This window comes from Amblyraja radiata, chromosome 5 (assembly GCF_010909765.2).
Source record: "Amblyraja radiata isolate CabotCenter1 chromosome 5, sAmbRad1.1.pri, whole genome shotgun sequence".
Taxonomy (NCBI): Eukaryota; Metazoa; Chordata; class Chondrichthyes; order Rajiformes; family Rajidae; genus Amblyraja; species Amblyraja radiata.
In genome coordinates, this window is record NC_045960.1 from 48,399,813 (window position 1) to 48,423,784 (window position 23,972).

At 44.0% G+C, this 23,972-nt stretch overlaps 1 protein-coding gene across 1 annotated transcript in view; it reads left to right on the top strand.

Moving 5' to 3' along the window:
- The first annotated feature begins 9,005 nt into the window (after window positions 1-9,005).
- The window catches only part of slc35f1 (solute carrier family 35 member F1), a 267,278-nt gene continuing 252,311 nt past the window's right edge, over window positions 9,006-23,972 (top strand). The window contains exon 1 of the mRNA XM_033021169.1: window positions 9,006-9,339. Within this exon, the coding sequence (XP_032877060.1) occupies window positions 9,233-9,339 (107 nt within the window). The 5' untranslated portion in view covers window positions 9,006-9,232. The remainder of the gene's footprint in view (window positions 9,340-23,972) is intronic.

Consider the following 23,972-nt stretch of genomic DNA (forward strand, 5'->3'; position numbering starts at 1 on the left):
ATGTTCAAAATCTTTTGGCGAGCCTGATACGCCCGTCAATGACGCCAGCAGTCGCCGAAAAACTTGAGTAGATAGGGCGGGGGATGGGGGAAAATGAGTGGATAGGACGGGGGAAAAGGACCAAATGAATAACAATATAATATCAAGGGGGGAGGGGGTTAGTGTGTGTGTGACGCCAAAGGCCGCCCCCCCCCTCCCCCCCCCCCCGCAACCGCGTGTTGAGGGGATGGGACCCATTTGGTCTAGTATACAACTAAAACTCTGATCATGTGCTCTTCCAGTTTGTGCGGTTTTTCTATTTGCGCAAAAACGGTACGTGATAGCGCTACGATTTTTTGCCAGCTCACTCACTGTTCTCCTGCGCTGCGAGTGCAAAAAGTCCAATTGGTGGTCTATTGTAAAAGTTAGCGAGGTAGATGATATGTGCATGTACCTTTAACATAGTGACCTCACCACTACTAACCACTCCCCATATCACAAGTATAATTACAACCTCCCCACCCACTGATCTCTCTCTAGTTCCCGTGACAGACCATTTCAGCACCCCTTTCGGCAGGTTCCGGTTCCTCCGAATCCCATTCGGGACCAACTCTGCCAGCGAGGTGTTCCAGCAGACGATGGAGCAACTGTTTGCCGGTCTACCGGGTGCCATCATCGTTGACGACATCCTGGTTTACGGTAAGGATGTTGCTGAGCACGACTTCAACCTCCGCCAAGTCCTGGACTGGGCCCGGAAGATCAACCTCAAATTAAACCCCAAGAAGTGTCGTTTCCGCGTCCCGGAGGTCACTTATGTGGGCCACGTTTTTACAGCCTCGGGACTGAAGCCCGACCCGCAGAAGACGTCTGCGGTCTCCGGTATGCCTTCACCCACTGACGTGCCCAGCTTGCAGCGTTTCCTGGGCATGGTCAATTACCTGGGAAAGTTCATCCCCGACCTCAGCGAGCTGAGCGCGCCCCTGAGGGAGTTGATCAAGAAGTACTGCCTGGGCTTGGTTCCCGCAACACCAGAGGGCTTTTGACATCCTGAAATCCAGGCTGATCAGCACCCCCCACGCTCAAATATTTCTACCTCAAACGTCCCATTGTCATCACCTGCGACGCCTCCAAGTTCGATCTTGGTGCCGCTTGCCTACAGATCCATGATGGTCTGCAGCTGCCTGTTTCCTACGCGTCCCGCACCATGACCCCTGCCGAGCAGCGCTATGCTCAAATTGAGATGGAGTTGCTAGCGGTGGTATTTGCCTGCTCCAAGTTCTAAGGACTACATTTTGGGCGACAACTTCACTAATCCTCAACAAGCCGATCCATGTTGTCTCATCCCGGTTGCAGCGCATGATGCTGCAGCTCCAGCGTTTCACGTTCGAGATTGTCTATCGCAAGGGCAAGGACATGTTCGTGGCCAACACGCTGTCCCGCGCACCGCTAAAGTCCACCGATCGCCACCCATATGAAATGTTTGACCTGATGGTGCTCAATGTGAATATTGTGCCTTCACAGCAAATGCATCCCTGGTCCAGCACACTGCTAAGGATCCTGCTCTGCAACAGCTTGCTGCCGTCATCCAGCAGGGCTGGCCAGACCGTCGCTCCGCCTTGCCGGCAGGTGCCGTGCCCTACTTCCTGGTCCGTGACGAGCTCGTACTGCACGACGGCGTGGTCGTGAAGGGACACAAGGTTGTTGTGCCTGCTGCGCTGCATAACCACTATTTTCAGGCCGCCCACCGCGGCCATCCTGGAGCCGAGGCCACTCTGTCTCACGCTCAGAGCCAGTTCTACTGGCCCGGCATGGCTCAGTACATCCGGGAGAGGGTCTCCGCCTGCTCCACCTGCAACAGCCTCGCTCCCCACCAGCAACGGCAGCCGCTTCTGCAGCAGCCTGCTCCCGAACTGCCCTGGATGGCGGTTGCCACTGACATTTTCGAGTGGCGTGGCAAGCACTTCCTGGTCCTTGTCGACTCTTTCTCCAGCTGGTTCGAGATTGACCAGCTGCGCTCCCTCACATCTTCGGCCATTATCGGGAAGCTGCACCGCCACTTCGCTACCTTCGGCTCCCCGGCCAGCCTTCAATCGGACAACGGCAGCCAGTTTACGAGCGCCGAGTTTCGGGATTTTGCAGCCAGCTGGAATTTCCGCCACTTCACCAGCAGCCCGGAGTACCCGCAGAGCAACGGCCTGGCAGAGCGCGCGGTCCGCAGTGCCAAGGACTTGCTGGAATATTGTCGATTGTCTCACTCAGATTTTTACCTGGCCCTCCTTAACCTTCGCAACATCTCCCGCGACCCTGCCATGGGCTCCCCGGCACAGCGACTCATGTCTCGCACCACAAGGCCCCCCATCCCGGTGGCCCAGCGCTCCCTCGTGCCCTCCGTCCTCAAGCCCGCTGTTGTCCAGGAGCGCATTGCCCTTAAGCACGAGATCCAGAAGCGCTCCCACGATAAGTCGTGCCGCCCACACCTGCGTCTATTCCCCGGTCAAGTCGTCCGGATGCAGTCCCCCTCCGGCCACTCCAGGCTCGCCACCGTCGTCGGTACCGTGGGCTCGCCGCGTTCCTATCTAGTCGACCACGACGGCACCGTTTACCGCCGGTCCCGCCAGCACCTGCGGCTCGTCAACGAGCCTCCACCACCGCCCGCTGACCATTTTGCTCCTCCGCTGCAGTCTCCTACACCGCCCGCCGCCCCCCGCATGCCTCGGTCCCTGCCTTCTCAGCTCTACCAGCCAAAGTCTCCTCCGGCTCATCCTCCCTCGCCTGCCCGTCTGCCCGCTGCTGCACCCGTTTCCCCTCCTCCTTCTCCGTCTTCTCCCTCTCCTCCCGGATCCCCCGTTCCGGTTCGGACTCCTGCCCCTACGCCGGTTCCTCTTCTTCCTGCAGGGAGGGGAGATGGCGGGATGCGAACCCGGTCGGGGCGCGTTGTCAAGCCGCCCATCCGCTATGGCGACTTTGCGTAACTGTTCACAGCGCATGAGGTGTGGTCGCCCTGCCTCTTGTTTCTAAGGGGAAGGATGTAGATGATATGTGCATGTACCTTTAACATAGTGACCTCACCACTACTAACCACTCCCCATATCACAAGTATAATTACAACCTCCCCACCCACTGATCTCTCTCTAGTTCCCGTGACAGACCACGTACAGCTAGTGCAGTAATGTAGCAATGTTACAACATTTTGAGATTTTTAAAATCAAGTCTGTAATTTATCCCATCAGATAAAGCATAAAAATAAGTTTAATTTGACACCTAATTCACTTTCATATCTCAAGTATTTAAAAAGTTATGGCCATTTTCATACTCGGAAATTAGCATCTTGTTCCCTATTGATTTTCTATGGACATAACAAAAAAGCTGTGATCGTGAACAGTCAAAAGCCCATAACTTTCTTAAAAATTAAGAGAACTGAATGAAATTTTCAGTTATCATAGATTGAAGCATTCTGAAACAAATATAAAATAATCTTACTTGGATGACCTGAAAGTAAAGCATATAATTAGTTAGTTACCTAATTGTAGCTAATTTCAGACTTCAATTACTAGATCTAAACATCTATCCATTTCTTAATAAATGATTAATATTTTTAAATAGCCTAAATGTCCAAATAATATTCACAAATAATTCACAATAAAACATGATTTTTAAATCTCATTTACATTAATTTATAGGCCAAATGGAAGGAATTTAGTGTTCAATTGCTGTAAATAAATGCCCATTTAAATCAGCTTTCTAGTGGGTTCCTGTGGAACGCGCTGGTTTAGAACGTTCACATTGCGGTAGATTTGTGCCCCCAAATGCCCCGAAAAATACTGCGGGATATAATGGGGCCAAAATGAGCTACTCGCAATATTAAACTTTGTATAAAGGGATCTTAAGAAGCCCTTTTTAATGTAAAAATATACAGCATACCTTCAGTTATTTGCTCTATGAGACCCTGCGGTTGCTGGTGGTCGCGGGTTTAGAGATTGATTTTTAAACTACTATAACTATTATACGAGGCCTTTAAAACTAATAATAGCTTTTGCGACGGGGTCTTCCAGCGATTTTTCGTTAATAATTAACTAGGCTGAACATCTTCGATTTGAACAGCCTAGAGAAAATCGCGTTTTAAACCCGCCCCCCTCTAAACGGCGCCAAAATCGCGCACACCCGCAGCGGCAGATTTTCAGCGACGCTTCAGGTAGGCTTTGCAACATACCTAAGTAATGTATGTACAGTATGAATAAACTGGAGTAAAGCCACAGAGTGTAAATTACTCTTCTTTACAAAACCGTGCTTGCGCAGATCGATCTCCACTCCTGCCAGTCAGTGCTGCGCGGATTGGTCTCTTACCCTGTCACTCCCTGGGACGTTTTGTCCCTTCCTGCGCCATTGCATCTTTACTGGAGCTGAGGATGGCCAGCGGAGGTCTCCAACCGGACACAATTTTCAGAGGGTCTGGAAGCTGCGTGGGCGGCGCTGGAGCTGTCGGCGATGTCGCCAAATGGAAAGCAGAGACTCTGATCCTGGCGGAGGAGAACGACCAGTGACCAGCGCCCGCTGTGAGTCCCCATCGCTCCTCCAGCTCCAGCCCCTTCCCCTCTCTGTATCTCTAAAGGGCCTGTTCCACTTGGCGATTTTTTTGGCGACTGTTGGCATAATTGACTGACATATCAGGTCACCGTAAAAATTGCGGAATGATGCGGCGTAACACAGCGTGATGGCGTATTGACACACATTGTTCCCTCAAGTGGCGCAACATTTTTTTTGTCGCCGTTGGATTTTGAAATGTTCAAAATCTTTTGTCACCACCGCTGGCTCCCACACCCCTCCCACCCACACACACCGCTCCCCTCCCAGCCCACACCCCCCTCTCCCATACCCACACCTCCGCCGCTTCACACCACTGCCTCCCCCTCCTGCAATCCCCCGCCCACACCCCCCCCCCTTCCCTCCTCCTTTCCCACCCCACACCCCCACCACACACCCCCCGCCACACTCACCACGTCCCCCCCCCCCCCTTCCCTCCCCGCTACCTTCCTCCACTCCCACGTGAAGAGGAAGGGGATGAGGGGAAATGAGCCGTGTCTGCGCAATTATGGGCTATGGGTGAGCGGTGGAATAGTGCGTTGGGGAATGGGAATGCGTTGGGGACCAGACATTTAGTGTAAAAAATGTGTGCAAAACCATTTGTGCAAAAGTATTTCAGTTCCATGCAAAATCAGGTGCAGCCAAAGGTGGCTGTCAAAAATGAGGGCACGGCTTTAAGATCAAAGGTGGATAGTTTAAAGGAGATGTGCAGCGCACATTTTTGACATAGTTGAGTTGTGGATGCCTAGAAAGTGCCAGGGTTGGTGGTGGAAGCAGATATGATGGTGGCATTTAAGAAGCTTTTAAATAAACACATGGACGGGCGAGGAATGAAGGAATTTGGATTTTGTGCAAGCAGAGGAGATGGAGCCTGTCAACTTCTCCAGAGTCAATGATTGGTGCAGACCCTCTGATTCACTGTCTTCTAAGGATTCTGTGAGAGAGGACTGGAGGCTCCAGGAGTTTGTGCCATCTGTAACCTTTCTCGCTTGAATGATCTGCTGTTCTTGGTAACATCGCAAAATTTAGGAAATCATTTCCCCTCCAGTCCTAATCTGAGAAAGGCACCTGAAAGTCCAATAAATAACCTCAGCATCTGCTCTGGACTATACATGAAGGAGCAAGGAACACACCTAGCACCTGTCCCAGACTCTCAGGTAACCCATGAAAGTTGCTGTAGATTGGTTGCCTTGCAGTTTACGCCTAAGTGAAGAGTCAGATATGTAAAGTAGCAGGTCCCAAGGGATGATGGGAGCATCTGCTTTTGACATGCTGTCTGGCTGTTGAGGATTGTGGGAGTTGTAGTTCTGGGTACATTGAGCAGGTTCATTGATTTAAAAGGGAACGAAGGGTACACCTTTTCACACCCAGAGAGTGGTGCATGTGTGGAACAAGTTGCCGGAGGAAGCTCTAGAGGAAGGTACATTTACAACATTACATATAGGAACGGTATGGAGAGATATGGGCAGATGCAGGCAAATTATGTTACGTAAACTGGTGGTAATTAGGATTGATGGGCCAGTTACCACATGATGACTTAAAAAGTGACACTGATTGAAAACCTTGGTGACTGATAATTAATTCTTCACATTGTGAAATTATCAGATTAGTGGAAATCAAAATGAAATGTTATTGTATTCGAATAAGGTGTAAAGGAGGACATTTGGTCCATCGAGTCAATGCAGAATCTCAGAGCATTTCCTGGAACCTATTCTCTCGCACATGCCCCCCTTAACTCTCTCACCAGTCGCCTACACTGGAGGTCATTTAACAAATGTTTTTTTGAATATGGGATGAAACAAAAACCCTGGGGAAACCCAGCTGGCCAATGTGAGAAATGCAAATTTCCCACAGAGATCAGAACCAAACCCGGCTGCCGAAGGCACTATAAATTCTACATCTGTATGTTTAAAATACCTTTTATCGCTTGAAGCCAGCATTTATTTCTCATCCTTAACTGCTCAAGTGAAGGTGGTAGTGAAGCGCTTTCCTAAGTCACTGCAGTCCTACAGTGTTTAGTTTAGTTTTGTGTGGAGATACAGCATTGAAACAGGCCCTTCGGCTCACCGAGTCCGCACGACCACCGATACCCGCGCACTCCACACTACCCTACACACACTAGGGACAATTTACAATTATACCAAGTCAATTAACCTAAACGTCTTTGGAGTGTGGGAGGAAACCAGAGATCCTGGAGAAAACCCACGCAGGTGGTGGGGAGAACGTACCAACTTCATACAGACTGACCTGTGGTCAGGATCAAACCCAGGTCTCTGGCCTATAAGGCAGCAACTCTACTGCTGCGCCACCATGCCACCCAGTGGTGGTAGGATCTGTAGTTCTGCACACTTAACTCACACAATCACAATGCATTTGGGTACAAACTTCAGAGATTTAAACACAGCAAGGAAGGGCTGGTGATAAATTTCAAAGCGTGGATCGGGTAACACCTGAGAACCTATTGTTTCAATGCAATGCTGCCTTGGTCCTTCTGGATGGAAAAAAATACAGATTTGAGAGGTACTATCAAAGCTCCCTTGAAGCAGGTCAAATGTATTGTATTACATTCCATATGGTATAATTCCCCATGTGGATAGGTATTAATGTGGTGAATCACGTACAAGAAAACACAGTTTATGTTCTAATAGAAAACAGACAATGCTGGGAATAGTCAGACAGTTTCAGTGGAATCAGCATTTCGAGAGAGAGAAACAGCATTAAAGTATTTAGCTCTCCCCCCCTTGTTACCCTTCCTTCACTAAATGTCAGTTAACCATTTCCACAATACACAACGGTATATCCCTCTTGGGAATTGGCCTATCTAGGAACCTCCCTGATTGAGGTCATCTGTTGCCGGCCCTGATTTATCCTGTAGTTTTCTTGTTCCCCACCTCCTCACCTACAATCAGTCTGAAGAAGGGTCCTGACCCAAAACATCACCTATCCATTTTCTCTAGAGTTTCATGTAGCCTTATGTTGCAGCTTTGCCATAGATACACCTCTATTTTAGAAAAGTGGTCACACAAGGAATCTTGAGCAAAACACAAATTGCTGGATTTACTCAGCAGGTCAGGCAACATATGTTAGGGAAATAGAGAACACTTCCATATTCTCTGCTTGACAGAGCCAGCATGATTTTTGTTTTGTTTCATTCCATTTACATCACATGTGACAGACAAGTGCCATTAACATGTTTTCCTCATCCTCTCTCATCTGATACCAATCTACCTGTCCATTTTATAAGTTCATAATTGATAAGAACAGAATTAGGCCATTCGGCCCATTATCCTGATCTCCATCTTTCTTATCCACCCCGTTTCTCTGCAACAAACTGGAAAGAATGCAGAGAAGATTTACAGGAATGTTGCCAGGATTTGTGGGACTGAGCTATAGCGAATGGTTGGGCAGGTTAGGACTTTATTCCTTGGAGTGCAGGAGGCAAGCAGTGATTTTGTAGAGCTGTGTAAAATCATGAGGAGATAGGGCAAATACACAAAATATTTTACCCAGAGTAGGAGAATCAAAACCAGAAGACATAGGTTCATGATGAGAGAGGAAAGATTTAATAGGAACCTGAGAGGCAACATTTTCACTCAGAGTTGATGGGTATATGGAACGAGATACGAGAGGAGGTAATTGAGGCAGGTACGATAACACCATTTAAAAAATACTTGGACAGGTACATAGATAGGCAGAGAAGGAATGGGCAACGCTTTTTTATTGTTCTGAGGGTTTTAAATATTAATAATGTTTCTCTCTACACAAATCTGCCTAACATTTTTTTCTCTTGTATTTTCTGTCTTTATTACAGCTTCATACACACAAGTGTTTAAAAAAATGGAAGAAAGTAGAAACAAGTATTTGCAGGTGCTGGTTTACTTAGGAAAGATATGAAATGCTGGAGTAACTCAGCCGGTAAAGCAGCATCCCCGGAGAACATGGATAGCTAACATTTCGGACCCTTCAGACTGATTGCAGGGGTTGGAAAAAAGAAAGCTAGAAGAAGGTCCAGTGTCGAATGAATAAAAATTGAATATGTGGAAGAAACACCATAAAAGCAGAATACCCTGTAGTCAGCAGACCGGGCAACAACTGTGGGGTGAGAAACAGAATTGAAGTTTCAAGTCAGGTTTCAGCACAACCAATCTTTAACTGAGAAATTCCTGAAGCTTTGCCAATTGTGTTCTACAAAGCAGAGTTGCATGTTTACAAAACACACACACACACCCATGGTTAGGTTGTGGAATCTGACTTTGCACGTTTGCCAAAAATGGTCGAGGCAAGGAATGAAATAGATGCTGGGAGCAAGAAGTTTCTGCCCTTGTTTGTAGCGGGGGGTGGTTTGGAGGTGAAATTGACAGCCGAGCAGAGCAGAAATTGACTACAAGTACCAGGTGCCCGCGTCTGAGGCGGATGGAGAGGAGGGTTCTCCCCCTGCCGGAGGGAATGAGAAAATCGGCTCATCCAGAGCAGAGAGCAGGTGTTGGCTCGTCTGCCTCAGACACCGTGAGCAGCAGCCTCTCAAACCTACGGCTCCCTCTCTCCCTCTCAGTCCGCTGCTCCGAGTGGCTTCAAGCGGCTCGGCGGACCCAGTGCAAGCGAAGCGAAGCGAAGCGGCTCCCCACCACCGGTCCCCAGCGCTGCAGGATGTCCCCTGCATTTTAATCCAGCAATGATCCCCGAGCAGCGTAATCATGTTGCCACCATCGAGAACATCCCGGCTGAAACCATCAACGCGTCGCCCACCCTGCTGCAGAGGATAAGAAAAGTATTCACAAGGTAAGAGCTCCTCTCACACAGAGAGAGTCCCGTCCAGCCGGGGGAGACCCCCACTCCCCCCTCAATCCCCCTCAAAGAGACGGCAGTGAATCGTGTAGCTAAACTGCTCATGTATCAACAGCTGCTGTATCGGGCTCCCCTCGACACACACACACACACACACACACACACACTCACACTCACACTCACACTCACACTCACACACACTCACACACACACACACACACTCACACTCACACTCACACTCACACACACACACACACACGGAAAAAAGTTGTCGCCGCCTTCTAATTGTGTCTCTCCCTCAGTTCTTAGTTTCGCATTTCGCTACATTTGGAGTCATTGTGATGTCCGTGGAGTTATATTCATTGACTATCCTGTTGCATGGAGTTTAAATTGACGACCACGGACTAGTTAACTGTTTCAGCATCTCTTCAATAGCACCAGTGATTAGCGTTTGCTTGCGGTCTCTCTATTAATCTGAGGTTTATTGACAAGTCCCACATGTAATAAAAGAATAATTACATTTGAGGTGCATTTAGGTCCTGGGTTGAACTGTAGAACAGTGAATTTTATTTGAGGTTAGAATTGTCGATGTATATTTATTTTTCAAATGTGCCACCTTAAAAGTGTGCGTGAGCGAGAGAAGCACTGGTGTTCTTTGTGAGCTGTCTTCCCCTTTCATCACTGGCTGAGGAAGGGTGTACCGTCAGAGAGGCGAGGGTGGAGGTACTCCCTGCCTGGGGTGAATAAAACCCCGCATGGTAGATCTGGACGTACAGTCGCCCCTGTAAGTTCAACGGTCTTGTAACAAAAGGCAAATTATTCCCAAAGGCGAATCTCAGACTAGAAAGCGAAATTCCCAATAATGTCTTCATTACACTCGGAACAGTATTTAATTCTGGTCCAATATCGGGCAATGGCTTGGAGACTCTCGAAGCTGGATTTCCATTTGCATGGGTATTTGTGTCATATGTTTTCAAGGCATTTGCCTAAACCAGATATAAAATGATCCATTTTCGTCATACAAAAAGACTATGTGGGGAACGTGTCGTCTATGATGGACCTCCATTGTTCGGTGTAATCATTGAGGTTTTGTAAATGCATTGATTGCAGCCACAATACATTAATAACTGCGAATTGAATAATCTTTCCTAAAGCCTTGATACTGTCATATTGATTATTTCCCCACGGTTTCCCACATTTCCATTTATCCTTTTACAATAGTATGTGAATTGATCTATTATTTTAATGGGTAATTTCACACGATTGCAAATAGCAGAGGGAAGAAATTGGAATACACCGATTCTGTGGTAGTGAAGGATTTGTCGACACTAATCTATATCCATGCACCTTGGTAAAATCACGTGTCTCTTTAACGTTTCTATTCTAAATAAAGAGTGATTTGAGTAATTGGCAATGAACTAGTAGGAGCTAAAGTTCATCGTTAAATGAGTTTCTAAAAGCTGAAAATCCATCCTGCATACACTTGTCCAGTCAATGGGCAGAGGGTGTTTATTTTTCATTTTTGGGCATAAAGTTTTACTCTGACTTGACAAACGATTCAAAATCAGAAATATTGTTTATTTCATGATTTTGGACCACTTCAAGAATGTGACAGCACCGTTATCTTTGGAATTAATTGTTGTTCGCTGGATGTTTAAGATTTCTGAGCACCAGTTCATCACATGATTGTTTTCATATAGAAAGATCAGTTAATTTTTGCAACCAGTGCTCGCTTAGATGTTTAGTAAATGATGTGGTGATCTTTGAAGTTGACATCTGATGTGCAAGAATTACTTTGTGTGCTTTCATGAGGGAATAAGTGACCATTTCTTTTTCCATTTAAAAGCGCAGACTTGTAATTTATTTTGCAATGAATAGTTTTAGTGTTTTGGAAAGCGGTTACTACCTTCATCCATTTCTGTGGCTGGAAAGATTCTTCCTTCCTCCAAGTGCATGGGCTCTTCTGTTTTGCTGCAAATTAGTCCAACCACTATGAGGCAGTCTTGAGTAGCATGAGGTGATCTGTCCAATTATCATCTCTGTACCCTCTGGGAAAGCATTGGGTGTAAAATAAAGCCATCATGGCTTGAACTTAAACATGGCACTATTACTACTAGATTATGAGCATTATTATTACTGCTACCTGTGGGTTTTGATCAGAGAAGGGAGCAGTGGGTGTGACCAAACTTTGTGGTCAAGAATTGTTCTTAATTGAATGAACTTTCCATAGATAGTTGTTAATACTCGGAAGGAAGCAAGACAGAACAATAGATGTTTTTTTTGTTTCTTGGATTTGTTTTGAAACATATTAATAGACAGGCCCACAACTTGCATGGAGCAATTTGTTTTAGTTCTCAGTGGGGGTCAAGAAGTGTAATTAAACGTTTTTATTCTTTTGGAATTGAATATTGTTAAACACTTCTGATATCCTTGTATATTAGGATAATCTCTAGTTTTGATACAGTTTTCATGGAGAGGAAAAAAATCCAAGTATAACCAGACAAATGGTATGTGTAGGAAGGAACTGCAGATGCTGGTTTACACCGAAGATAGACACAAAATCCATGAGTAACTCAGTGGGTCAGACAGCATCTCTGGCGAAAAGGAGAACCTATTCCTTTTCTCCAGAGATGTTGCCTGACCTGTAGAGTTACACCAGCATTTTGCATCTATCAGGCAAATCGTGTATCATTCTTTAAAAAGCTGAGAACAGTCACATTTGTAGAATCACTGACGTATGTGAAAAGGGCAACTGCATAAATGTGTTTATTAATTTACTAAATAAAGTCTAGTTTTTTAGCATTAGGTCATTGAGGCAGAATGTGTGAAAACTGAGGTAATTTGGTAATCCAGAAGTAAACTGCATGAATTTTGCCTTGCCTTGAAGCTTGTGTTTCTTTAATAGGGAAAATAAATGTTTTTAAAGTGAGTATTCTTTATTCTGTCATCCCAGATATGTGATTGGGAATTTAAAAAAAAAAGAAACTTAAATATTGTGGTTCACTGTGTTTTCCTGCAGTAGCTAATGTCAATTTGGAATTTTATTAGTTTGTAAATTCAATGTAAAATGTTCAGGCTTGATACAAATATAAAAACAGTTCATTCATCCTAAGAAGCACAAGTATTTTTTGTATCATCATACAGCGAAGAAACTCCTTTAGCCCACCATGTCCATGCTAACCATCTGTGCCAATCGTGTGCAGGTCAGCCAGCATCGCTGAAGAAAAAGGATGGATGACGTTTCAGGTCGGGATCCTTCAGTCTGATGAAGGATTCCGACCTGAAATATCACCCATCCTTTATCTCCGGAGATGCTGTCGGACCCACTGAGTTACTCCGCACTTTGTGTCTGTCTTTGGTATAAACCAGCATCTCTGCAGATCCTTGTTTCAACTGTGTACCAATTAGTTGATCTGTAGCCTTCTCTAGCTTGATTGGTCATCTAAGAGGCTTTAAAAAAATCTTTACTGCTATTATTTAAAATGCCTTAATTGGAAAGTTATATAAAATTGCATTTCTTTCTTCTCATCTTTCTGAGACCAGTTATCACTTTGAGTTCCTAAGTAAATCTATTTTTTTTGATAAATATTAACTATTTTCTCTGAAAATATCACTGATTAGTGACTGCATTTTTTTTTGTGTCAGTGCAATGCCTTTGTAAAGAGTAAAGAAGCATATTACAGAGAATGACTCCCATTACTAAGTTATCTGCATCTTGTCTCTGGATGATGTACCTTTCCCCATATTCTTAATATATGTTTGGGTAAACCACCTTCTATTCAATTACTGTGCATTTGATTAAAAATGCCACGATTGGCCATTTTTAAAGCCGCCGTAGACACCCTAGATTACAGAACAACTTTATATATGTTAATTACTTACTCTGGGCTAGTTATGATGGCAATCCTGTCAGTGTTGATATGACTAAATGACTAACCATTCAAATTTCAAATTCATTTGAAAGGATTTGAAGTAGTGTTTTTAGGCAGTTTAAAAAAAAATGTATTTCTAGTTCCAGTTAGAATGGAGTACAGAGTATTGTTTTGTTTAATGTGCACATTGGGGTTTGAGGTGCCTGGAGATTCCTGTAACATTAAGTTTTGCCACCATTTTTGTATGATATGAAATCCAATTTTTGGTGTCCTTCCATTTATTATTGTCAAATTTAAATGAAGTTAGACATCTTGATCAAAACTTGTAATATGTATGGCAGTGAGTGGTTGTTGAGATTGTAAGGTGACCAGTTTTTGTTATGCAATCATTAACATTTCATAACGATCTCTCAATAGTTTTCTCAATATTTCATTACACCATGTCTATCCCCTAATGATCTTGTCTCTTTCTCCTACCACAAGCAATAGCACATTGGAGGTTGTATGCATGTTTCTGGTGGAATCTGAGTACAACATTGAAAAGTCTGGTTAAGTTTTGATGTCACGTTACTCTGTAACTAATAGCAATGAGGTTTCCAATGGAATTAAAGTGGATTTATTAAATGATGATACATTGAATTAAAATTGTTGTTAATTATGTTAAGTGAAATATTAACGGAGCATGAAATAAGTGGTAGAATTTTACAAGTGGTAGAATGGAAAAATGCAGAACCTGATTTACATTGTGTTTGGAAAGAACATCACCTTCTTTTTAAGTAAATTAAAATCTATCAAATCCTTACTCTTTTTTTGAATGAGGGTGAAGATAAGGAATGAAATCTGTGAAAAATGTTGCTTGCTTGTGCCCAGCCACGGGGCAGCTCGTTTTATGATATATGATTGCTCGCACTGGGAATCTATCGGTAATGAGTGGTTTTCCTGCTTTTGGTGCTGACTGCTGCTTTTTTATTTTTGCTCCTGGCTTTGTAGCTAGGACGTAAAGAGCGGAGGCTAGCTCAGTATAAAAGCATAAGGTTACTAATATCCAGCTTCACACCAATGCAAAATCAACACAGCCAGAAGCAAAGAACACAATCATATCAAAGGCTGGCTCGTTCCTACTAAATTCTGATTCCACAGTAAATGTCCTTTCAGTGTTAAAACTTGCATCATACTGTTATACTACACACGATTTCCATAGTGAAGCAGCTTCATATGGGTGCTTCATTATTTTTGTAAACGCTAATGACAAAAAGATTATAAATTCATTGGAGGGCCAGCATACAAAGGACTTTCTGACAAGGGATAGTATCATTCCATCGATAAGATCAATGATCATGCCTTTTCATATATAACAACGTTGTAATGCCGGCGAAATACCAATCAATGGTTCGGTGACGGGAATAAATTATCTGTCAAATTTACTGCAGTGAAATTAATGCCTGGCTTCAATTCTTTGAGGTGAGGGGAGTGCCGTTTAGTTTGTCCTTTTATGTTGTTATTTGAGCAGAGAGCAGAGGACAGACAATGGCTGGGAATGAGCCAGCTCCTAGTTAGCAAAGCATCCTGAGGAACGGGAGAGTTAACACCCCCCTCCTCTACGTTTTAAATGTATTCGGGGATCCCTGTAATGTGACGGCGAGGAATGCGGGCGGGTGAAAGGAGCAGTGACCGTGCAGCTGCGGTTGGATGTTACTGGTGCAGCGATTGCCAGCTGGCGGCCCCGTTTCATGCTGCTTTCTGTCCGTTGCAGAGCCATCTGCTGCAGTTTTAATGAATGGGCCTTCCCCCTCCCTGAACAATGGCTCCGGGGATGTGATCTGCATCCTAATGTCCTGCACCGTGCCGTTCAATGGGGACAAATCGTTCCACCTTTGTTGTGAAAGTTAGGAGGAGAGGGAGAGGCTTCTCCTGGTGAAGTTACAAACGCTGCTCTCTCTCCCCTTGCTATTGATTGGTGAGATCTCCTGTTTGGCGTTGCACCGAGGAAACCCGCCGTTTAAATTGCAGCAACATTTTGAGAACTTAGAAGAGGGCAAAGAGATTAATTTTAATTGCAATGCAACCTGGTCTCTCATTCAATGTGCAGTTCAAGTCAGCCATATACTGTCCTTTATATGTTGTTGATAACTGCTCGGCACGCCTTTGCCGAGCAATGGGGAAACAATGCACGGGATGTTCTCTTTCATTAAAAAGCAAGCCCTGTGGTGGCACAACCCCGATCTATCCAAGGTCACTTGCAGCAGTGGCGTGCATCTCAGCAGAGATTTTCAAGACAATTTTAAATTGTTTTTTGTGGTATTGCAGGATTGTGTGCTGTCTATCAAGTCACTTGGTGTATTTTTCCCTTTCAGAGGTTGCACGCGTCTATTGTGCTTCCCACGGCTATAAATGAACGAGGCACTTGAATCCAATGGGGATCCTGAAATAAATACTAAGCGATGTCACACTGATGGATGATTATTACATTTCATTTTAAGTGTGAGGTCATTTAATAGGTGTCATGATAACTTGGTATCAGAATATTATGATTTCCATTATTTCTGCTATTATGGGCGATGCTTATCTTCATTTAATTAAAGTTACTATCACAGTGATTAGAATGCTCAATATATTGCTTCTATTATAGTCGAAATGGCGATGATAAATGGTAGTCTACTTCACATAATTATCGATTTTGCATGGTAGAGTTTAAAAGATACTCTGGAGGATAGTGTATCAAGTTTAGGAGATATGTTTTCTGTTGTTGAGAATAGCATTTCGCTTCCTGGAATGGGTTGTAAAAAGTGAAGATTTATGTAAGGAAATGTCATTGTTGTATTTTTATTGGATAACAAATTGGCATTAGATATCCCCGCGGAAAGCACAACTATCGCGTGACGTCTTTAACTGGAAAGAGGGACAACCAGAAGGAAGCCAATGACGAGAGATTTGAGGAGGAGTGACCAGAAGCTTGGTCTAAAAGGGATGTGTTTTAAAGAAAGGAAACTGGACGATTAGGTCCAGGTTGCTGTAGGGAGAGAAGAAAGGCGATACACAAAAAGGCATATCTACATTGAAATAAATGAGTACTGGTGGAATATAAAACAGAATAGGTGGAAATATTTCACAGATCAGGCAGCATTTGTGGAAATAAAAACTCTTAACATTTTGAATCGAAGGTTGTTCTTTTCAATATGAAATGATAACTTGTTTCTTTATCTACAGATGATGCCTGACCAGTTGAATATTTCCAACCTTTTCTGTTTTGATTTCAGATATCTTGCATCTGCAATTTAGTTTGCTGTTTTAAGACCTATTGTGGTGTTATAAGCCAGGGCCAGTTTATACACACACACACACACACACACACACACACACACACACACACACACACACACACACACACACACACACACACACACACACACACACACACACACACTTTTATAGGTATAGAGATGTACTGCGAGTTAGTCATTCAGCTGTGCAATGGATAAGCAGCTTTCAATGCGAGGAAAATATAGGAATGGAGGTGATGGGAAAGCAAAGAGTTTGCATTAGAGGTTTCTATCATTGCGACACCAAATCACGGAATGTTCTTTCTTATACTGTATTAGATTGAAACATAGTGACTGGTTTATCCAGTGAGCAGTTGACATATAGGGACCAAACATTTAAATATGGAACACAACCATTGAATGTAGGAAAGATACAAAATGCTGGAGTTACTTGGCAGGTCAGGCAGAATAATTGCCGAACATGGATAGGTGATGTTTCATTTTTAGTCCTGACCCGAAATGTTATCCATTCATTTTTGCCAGGGATGGATGCTGCCTGACCCATCAACTTACCTCTGCATTTTACGTCCTTCCTTGGTAAACCAGCATCTGCAGTTCCTTGTTTCTATTTGATTGAATTTACATTTCATCTCACTGCAATGAAATAGCAGCAACAATTTGGATTTATATAGGTAATTTCTCATAAAGTAGCATCATCTCAAGGCACTTTACTTTCACTGAAAATACTTGAAAGGACAACTTACTTTTTAAAGCCTGGGACGGAGAAATGTAGTAGATATTTTGTGCCAGGAATGTTTTAAAAACAGCAGTTGACCAATGTCAAACCGAAACAAGAATATCTCGTATTCCGTCTTTAGCTGAAGGAGTTTTCTTGCTCTCAACTGGGACAATTGATCTTGGTTCTATTTTGTTAGTGAAGGGAAAATTAGCAAAAACTTCTGAAAACATCCAATGTCCTCAGGCTTTTTAATAAGCTGACACTGAATTAATTGCACAGGAGCAAAGGAGGTGGAAATATTGGAAACCTTTTTGTAAAACAACCACATAAAACAAAGATGAAACCACATCAAATCAGGATATAATTCTGTAGCATAAACTTATAAAATAAGGAGGCATTTTGGACTGCTGGACTGGAGGGCCGCAGCTTCGGCAGCTTCGACCACCCCGGGCCGAGTTTGAACCGGCCCGTTCACGGCGCTTGGTTTCAGCCGCGGGACTGACATTACTTGCATCACCCGGCGGGGTCACAACATCCGAAGCCTGGATCGCCTCGGCGCAGAGGGAGAACAAGGAGAGAAGAGACAAAGACTTTAAGATTTTTACCTTCCATCACAGTGAGGAGGTGCCTGGTGAACTCACTGTGGTGGATGTTAAATTTGTGTTTATTGTGTGTTTTTGTCATTTTTATTATATGTATGACTGCAAGGCAACGAAATTTCGTTCAGACCGAAAGGTCTGAATGACAAAAATAAAATTCAATTCAATTCAAAATAAACTGGTCAAGAGACTGAATGAGGTGACGAATGGGCACTGATGTTTTCCAATCTGTATAATTGACCATGTTTCATTAGGAAAATCAATGTTGGTATGTTATGTTAAGAGGAAGTTTGAGATAAAGTTAAAGTACTATGTATGTGATTAAAGGAGCACAGGAAGAGCAGTGGGTTGTGTGAGCAATATCCAGTGAATTTAGAAAAACCTAAATTTAAAAGAAAATAATAGAAATTTGGATGATGCAACTAACCTGTACAGAGTGAAAACAAAAATCACTGGGAGGAATTTAACTGGTCAGGCTGTATCTGTGGAATTAAATGGATAGGTCGGGTTCCTCTTTTTTCCTCCATAGATGTCGCCTGACCTGCTGAGTTCCTCCAGCAGTTTGTTTTTCAGCATCTGCAGTCTTTAACTTCTACCTCTTTAACTTGCAGCCTCTAACGTACTGAGGTCTGTTTTGCAAAGTTCAGGTTGAATTATATTTAGCCAAGCCATATTATGACAACCATGATAGTGGATTAGATACAATTTAATATTGGAGAACGCTGTGCTTTGGGTAAATTTAGTCCATATTACTTCCAAATGAACTAAGAGACTATGACCAAAGAAAACGTGTAAGAAAGGGTCTAGACCCGAAACGTCATCCATTCCTTCTCTCCAGAGATGCGGCCTGTGCCACTTAGTTACTCCAGCATTTTGTGTCATGACCAAAGAAAATTTAGTTTGGCGAAAAGGACATTTGAAACTAACAATACACTGCTTGTTTGTAAGACATTATTTAGTTCACATTTTTAACAAGGGGGAGAATGCATTTATTTAAAGAAGATTTTCTACAGATTTGTCAGTACAGATGTTGTACACATTGGTTTCAAAATATAAGGAAGCATGGATGTTTGGCAGACAATAATCTGGCTTAAAGAAAAGACGGATTCAATCAAATTGCAGCTGATGGGAAGTTTGAGATGGGGTTGGGTTGTATTTTGGTGCAGGCAGATTACGATGGAGAGTAAATAACTATTTCTTTCCTTTGGCTTTACTTGAATGGGAAAATATATACAGTAAGCGAGTCGCATGCTTCCACATGTCTCAACTTTTAAATATATTTAAATATGCCAACATTTTTTTCTCTCTTTGCAGGTAATAACACTTTTTGACTGAGATGTATTGGGAGGTTCTGATTTTACTCTTTTGGGTAGCTTTGATTACAATCCCAAAAACGACATTCAGTGGGTTCTCCAGTTCCTGGGTGCACAAATGGAGATGATTTTATTTCATTCTATTTGGTGTGACACAATTGAATGGTTTATTGTCACATGTACCTAGGGACAGAGGAATTTCTTTTTTGCATACTGTTCAGTAAAAATCTTCCACATAGGCACAATCATACTTGTGTATAAGAGTGTAGGAATAGTAGATCACACTGACACAGTACACAAGAGTCACCATGTTTCTGGTGCCATCTTGTATCCTTCAGGTCCAAAGTTGCTAAGAAGGTAGAGTCTTAACAGAGGCTTGTTGTCCCAGCAGCTGCACTGGGTGTGAGTTGTAGGGTCGGCCAGGCCAGATGATGTCCGTGCTGATGAAGGCCACGTCAGATCCGACCACTCAGCGTCTGATCCATTCGAGTCCCAGGCTACTGACATATGATGAAATAAAGGATCAACTGGGCTTGTATTCACTGGAATTTAGAAGAATGAGAGGGTATCTTTGAAATATATACATTTCTGAAGGAGACAGGCTGGATTCAGGAAAAATCTTCCCCATGTTGAGGGAGTCCAAAATCAAGGGTCACAGTCTAAGAATAAGGGGTAGGTCATTTCGGATTGAGATGAGGAAAAACGTTTTCACCCTGAGAGTTATGAATCTTAGTTTAGTTTAAAGATACAGCGCGGGAACAGGCCCTTCAGCCCACCGAGTTTGCACCGACTAGCGAACCCCGCACATTAACGCTATCCTCCTACTAGAGACATTTACATTTACACCAAGCCAATTAACCTACATACCTGTACGTCTTTGGAGTGTGGGAGGAAACCCAAGATCTTGGAGAAAACCCACGCGGTCACGGGGAGAACGTACAAACTCAGCACAGACAGCACCCGTAGTCAGGATTGAACCCGTGTCTCCGGCGCTGTAAGGCAGCAACTCTACCGTTGCTCCTCCGTGGCACCCATGCCGTGGAATTCTCTGCCACAGAAGGCAGTGGAGGCCAATTCACTAGAAGTTTTCAAGAGAGAGTTAGATTTAGCTCTTAGGGCTAATAGAATCAAGGGATATTGGGGGGAAAAGCAGGAACGGTACTGATTCTGGATGATCAGCCATGATCATATTGAATGGCGGTGCTGGCTCGAAGGGCTGAATGGCCTAGTCCTGCACCTATTTTCTATGTTTTTACTGCAGGCTTCTAGTGGCCCAATCTGCCAACCACAACCATTGATTGAATTGTAATCACTATTACAAAGGATCCAAATTGAGAAGTATTTGGATAGATTGACCTTATGTTTTTGATCCATGCTTCAATAGTAATACACTTCATGGTGCTTACCACAAAATTCCATTCACCACAAGGACATTTTTCAGAAAAGCAACCTTAAAATGTTTATTTATGATGAATACAAGTCAGAGAGGATGAAAAGTCATTCATTTTAATCTGTAAGAAGGAACAGCAGATGCTGGTTTAAACCGGAGATAGACACAAAAAGCTGGAGTAACTCAGCGGGACAGGCAGCATCTCTGGAGAGAAGGAATGGGTGACGTTTCGGGTTGAGACCCTCCTTCAGACTGGTTAGGGATATGGGAAACGAGATATAAACAGTGATGTTGAGAGATAAAGAACAACGAATGAAAGATATGCAAAAAAGTAACAACGATAAAGGAAACAGGCCATTTAAAGCTGTTTGTTGGGTGAAAGTGAGAGCTAGTGTGGTCTGGGTGGGGGAGGGATAGAGAGAGAGAGGGAATGCCGGAGCTACCTGAAGTGAGAGAAATCAATATTCAAACCACTGGGCTGTAAGCTGCTCAAGCAAAATATGAGATGCTGTTCCTCCAATTTGCGTTTAGTCTCACTCTGACAATGGAGGAGACCGAGAACAGAAAGGTCTGTATAGGAATGGGAAGGAGAATTAAAGTGTCCAGCAACAGGAACATCAAGTCGGTTCACGCGGGCTGAGCGAAGGTGTTCCGCGAAACGATCGCCCAGTCTGCGTTTGGACTTGCCGATGTATAAGAGTCCACAGCTTGAACAACGGATACATTAGATGAGGTTGGAGGAGGTGCAAGTGAATCTCAGCCTAACCTGAAAGTTCTGTTGGGGTCCCTGGACAGAGTCGAGGGAGGAGGTATAGCAACAGATGTTGCATCCATCGTCTGCGGTTGCATGTGAAGGTACCTGGGGAGGGGGTGATTTGGGTGGGAATGGATGAGTTAACCAGGGAGTTGTGGAGGGAACGGTCTCTGCGGAAGGTGGAAAGGTGTGGAGATAGGAAAATGTGGCTAGTGGTGGGATCCCGTTGGAGGTGGCGGAAAGTTCAGAAATTATGTGTTGTATACGACGGCTGATGGGGTGGAAGGTAAGGACTAGGGGGACTCTGTCTCTGTTGCGACTAGGGGGAGAGGGAGCAAGGGCGGAGCTGCGGGGTACCGAGGTGACATGAGTGAGGGCCTCATCTATGATGGGAGAGGGGAACCCCCGTTTCCTAAAGAATGAGGACATCTCGGATGTTCTAGTATGGAACACCTCATCTTGGGGGCAGATGTGGTGCAGACGGAGCAATTGGGAGTAACGGATGGAGTTATTGCAGGAAGCGGGGTGGTAAGAAGTGTATCAAAAGGGAACTGCAGATGCTGGAATATCGAAGGTACACAAAAATGCTGGGGAAACTCAGCGGGTGCAGCAGCATCTATGGAGCGAAGGCAATAGGCGACGTTTCGGGCCGAAACCCTTCTTCAGACTCAATGGTAAGAAGTTTAGTTGAGATAGTTGTGGGAGTCAGTGGGTTTGTAATAGACGTCAGTCAATAGTCTATTTCTTGTGATGGAGACTGTGAGATCAAGAAAGTGGAGGGAGGTGTCTGAGATGGCCCAAGTAAATTTGAGTGCAGGATGAAAATTGGTGGTGAGGTTGATGACGTTCATGAGTTCTGCATGAGTCCAGAAGGTTGCACTGATACGGTCATCAATGTAACAGATAGAGTTCAGGGATAGATCAATTTTGATCTGACAGAAATGCCCTTCTCAATATTGGAAATTACTTTTTTAAAAATAAATATTCTGTGAAACAATTAATCAATATGAATACATAACCAAATCTAGATTTGCAAGCAATCTCAGATGGTAACAAACTATTTGTGGAATTAATTCTGATACGTGAATCAAATGTGAGGTGTAATTTCCTTCCCTAAATCCAAACACAAAATTCCAATAATTTAGCAATATGAATTTAAAAAATGTTCTTCATGGTCAAAAAGAATGTTGCTGCAGAATCACTGCTAGTCAGAAGCTGAATATTCCAATGATAAAAGAAAAACTGAGAAGAATATTTGCATTTAGTGAATCAAGAAACAAGCTGAAGTGAGGCAAGGTTATTGGAGATTGCTTTATTAATGACAGTGTGGGGATGTATATTTCCCTGCAAACATTATCCCTAATAAGTAGATAGACATAAAATGCTGGAGTAACTCGGCGAGTCCAGCAATATCTCTGGAGAAAAGGAATTGGTGGCGTTTCGGGTCGAGTCCCTTCTTCAGATCCAGTCTGAGGAAGGGCATCGACCCGAAACGTCACTTATTTTCTCCAGAGTTACTGCCTGACCCGCAGAGTTACTCCTGCATTTTGTGCTTATCTTTGATGTAAACCAGCATCTGCAGTCCCTACCTATCCCCAACAAGTACATGGGGTAAGATTGAAACTGAGTGGATAGTGCGGCTTTGAAGCCCTCTCTGTTTATTTGGGATCTGGGGTTGAATGTAACCAAATTGAGGGGGTGGAAGACTTCCTCAGTGAAATATTGTTGGGATAGTTTGAAGCCATATAGTTTGAGGTGCACCTGTGTTGATGGTCGGTGAGGAAGAGATGTTGTTAACAATCTGCACTGAGGTCTGCTGCTGAGGATCAGACTGAGGTACTGTCGCCCATTCTTGGAGATTAGTGATGAGTGTGGAGGGGAGTGATTGTGTAAAGGTGTAGTCGATGAACAGCAGCCTGACGGATGGGTTCCTGCTATTCAGGTGGTCCATAGCAGAAGAGAGCCTGTGACATAGCATCTGCCATTAACTTGTTCTGGTAATAGGCAAAGTTGAAGCTCATCCAAATAATTTCTGAGGCCAGAACTGATTCTTGAAATATCCAACCTCTAGAAGCACTTCATTCTGGTGGATCTCAGTGCTACTTCTTCTTATTGAGTCCACACACAATATTAGAAGTTGTTCAGCCAGAGCTGAACACACTTCTCAGCATCTGCATACAATGGTGTCTGACTTGTGTTTCTTGTTTTTCTTGTGCGTGGTGGTGGAAAGATTGGTGGAAACGGGGCCGCGACGTGAACGCTCTTTCCTTGACCCCTCAGTGCTACTGGTCAGTAGTCATTGAGATGGATCGCCATGGGCACTGTTACGATAGAAGCCTTTTTGAAGCACATGGGGACCTTGGACTGCAGGAGCGAGAGGTTGAAGATATCAATGAAAACTCCAGCCACTTGGTCCGTTTAGGCTTAGAAGTTAACCTCAAAAAAAAATAATTATTGACACTTTTCTTTAAGCACACAGATTCACATATTTGCAAGATAGGGTACTTGCACAGCAGAGGGTAGTCGAGGCCAGTTCATTGGCTATATTTAAGAGGGAGTTAGATGTGGCCCTTGTGGCTAAGGGGATCAGAGGGTATGGAGAGAAGGCAGGTACGGGATACTGAGTTGGATGATCAGCCATGATCATATTGAATGGCGGTGCAGGCTCGAAGGGCCGAATGGCCTACTCCTGCACCTAAT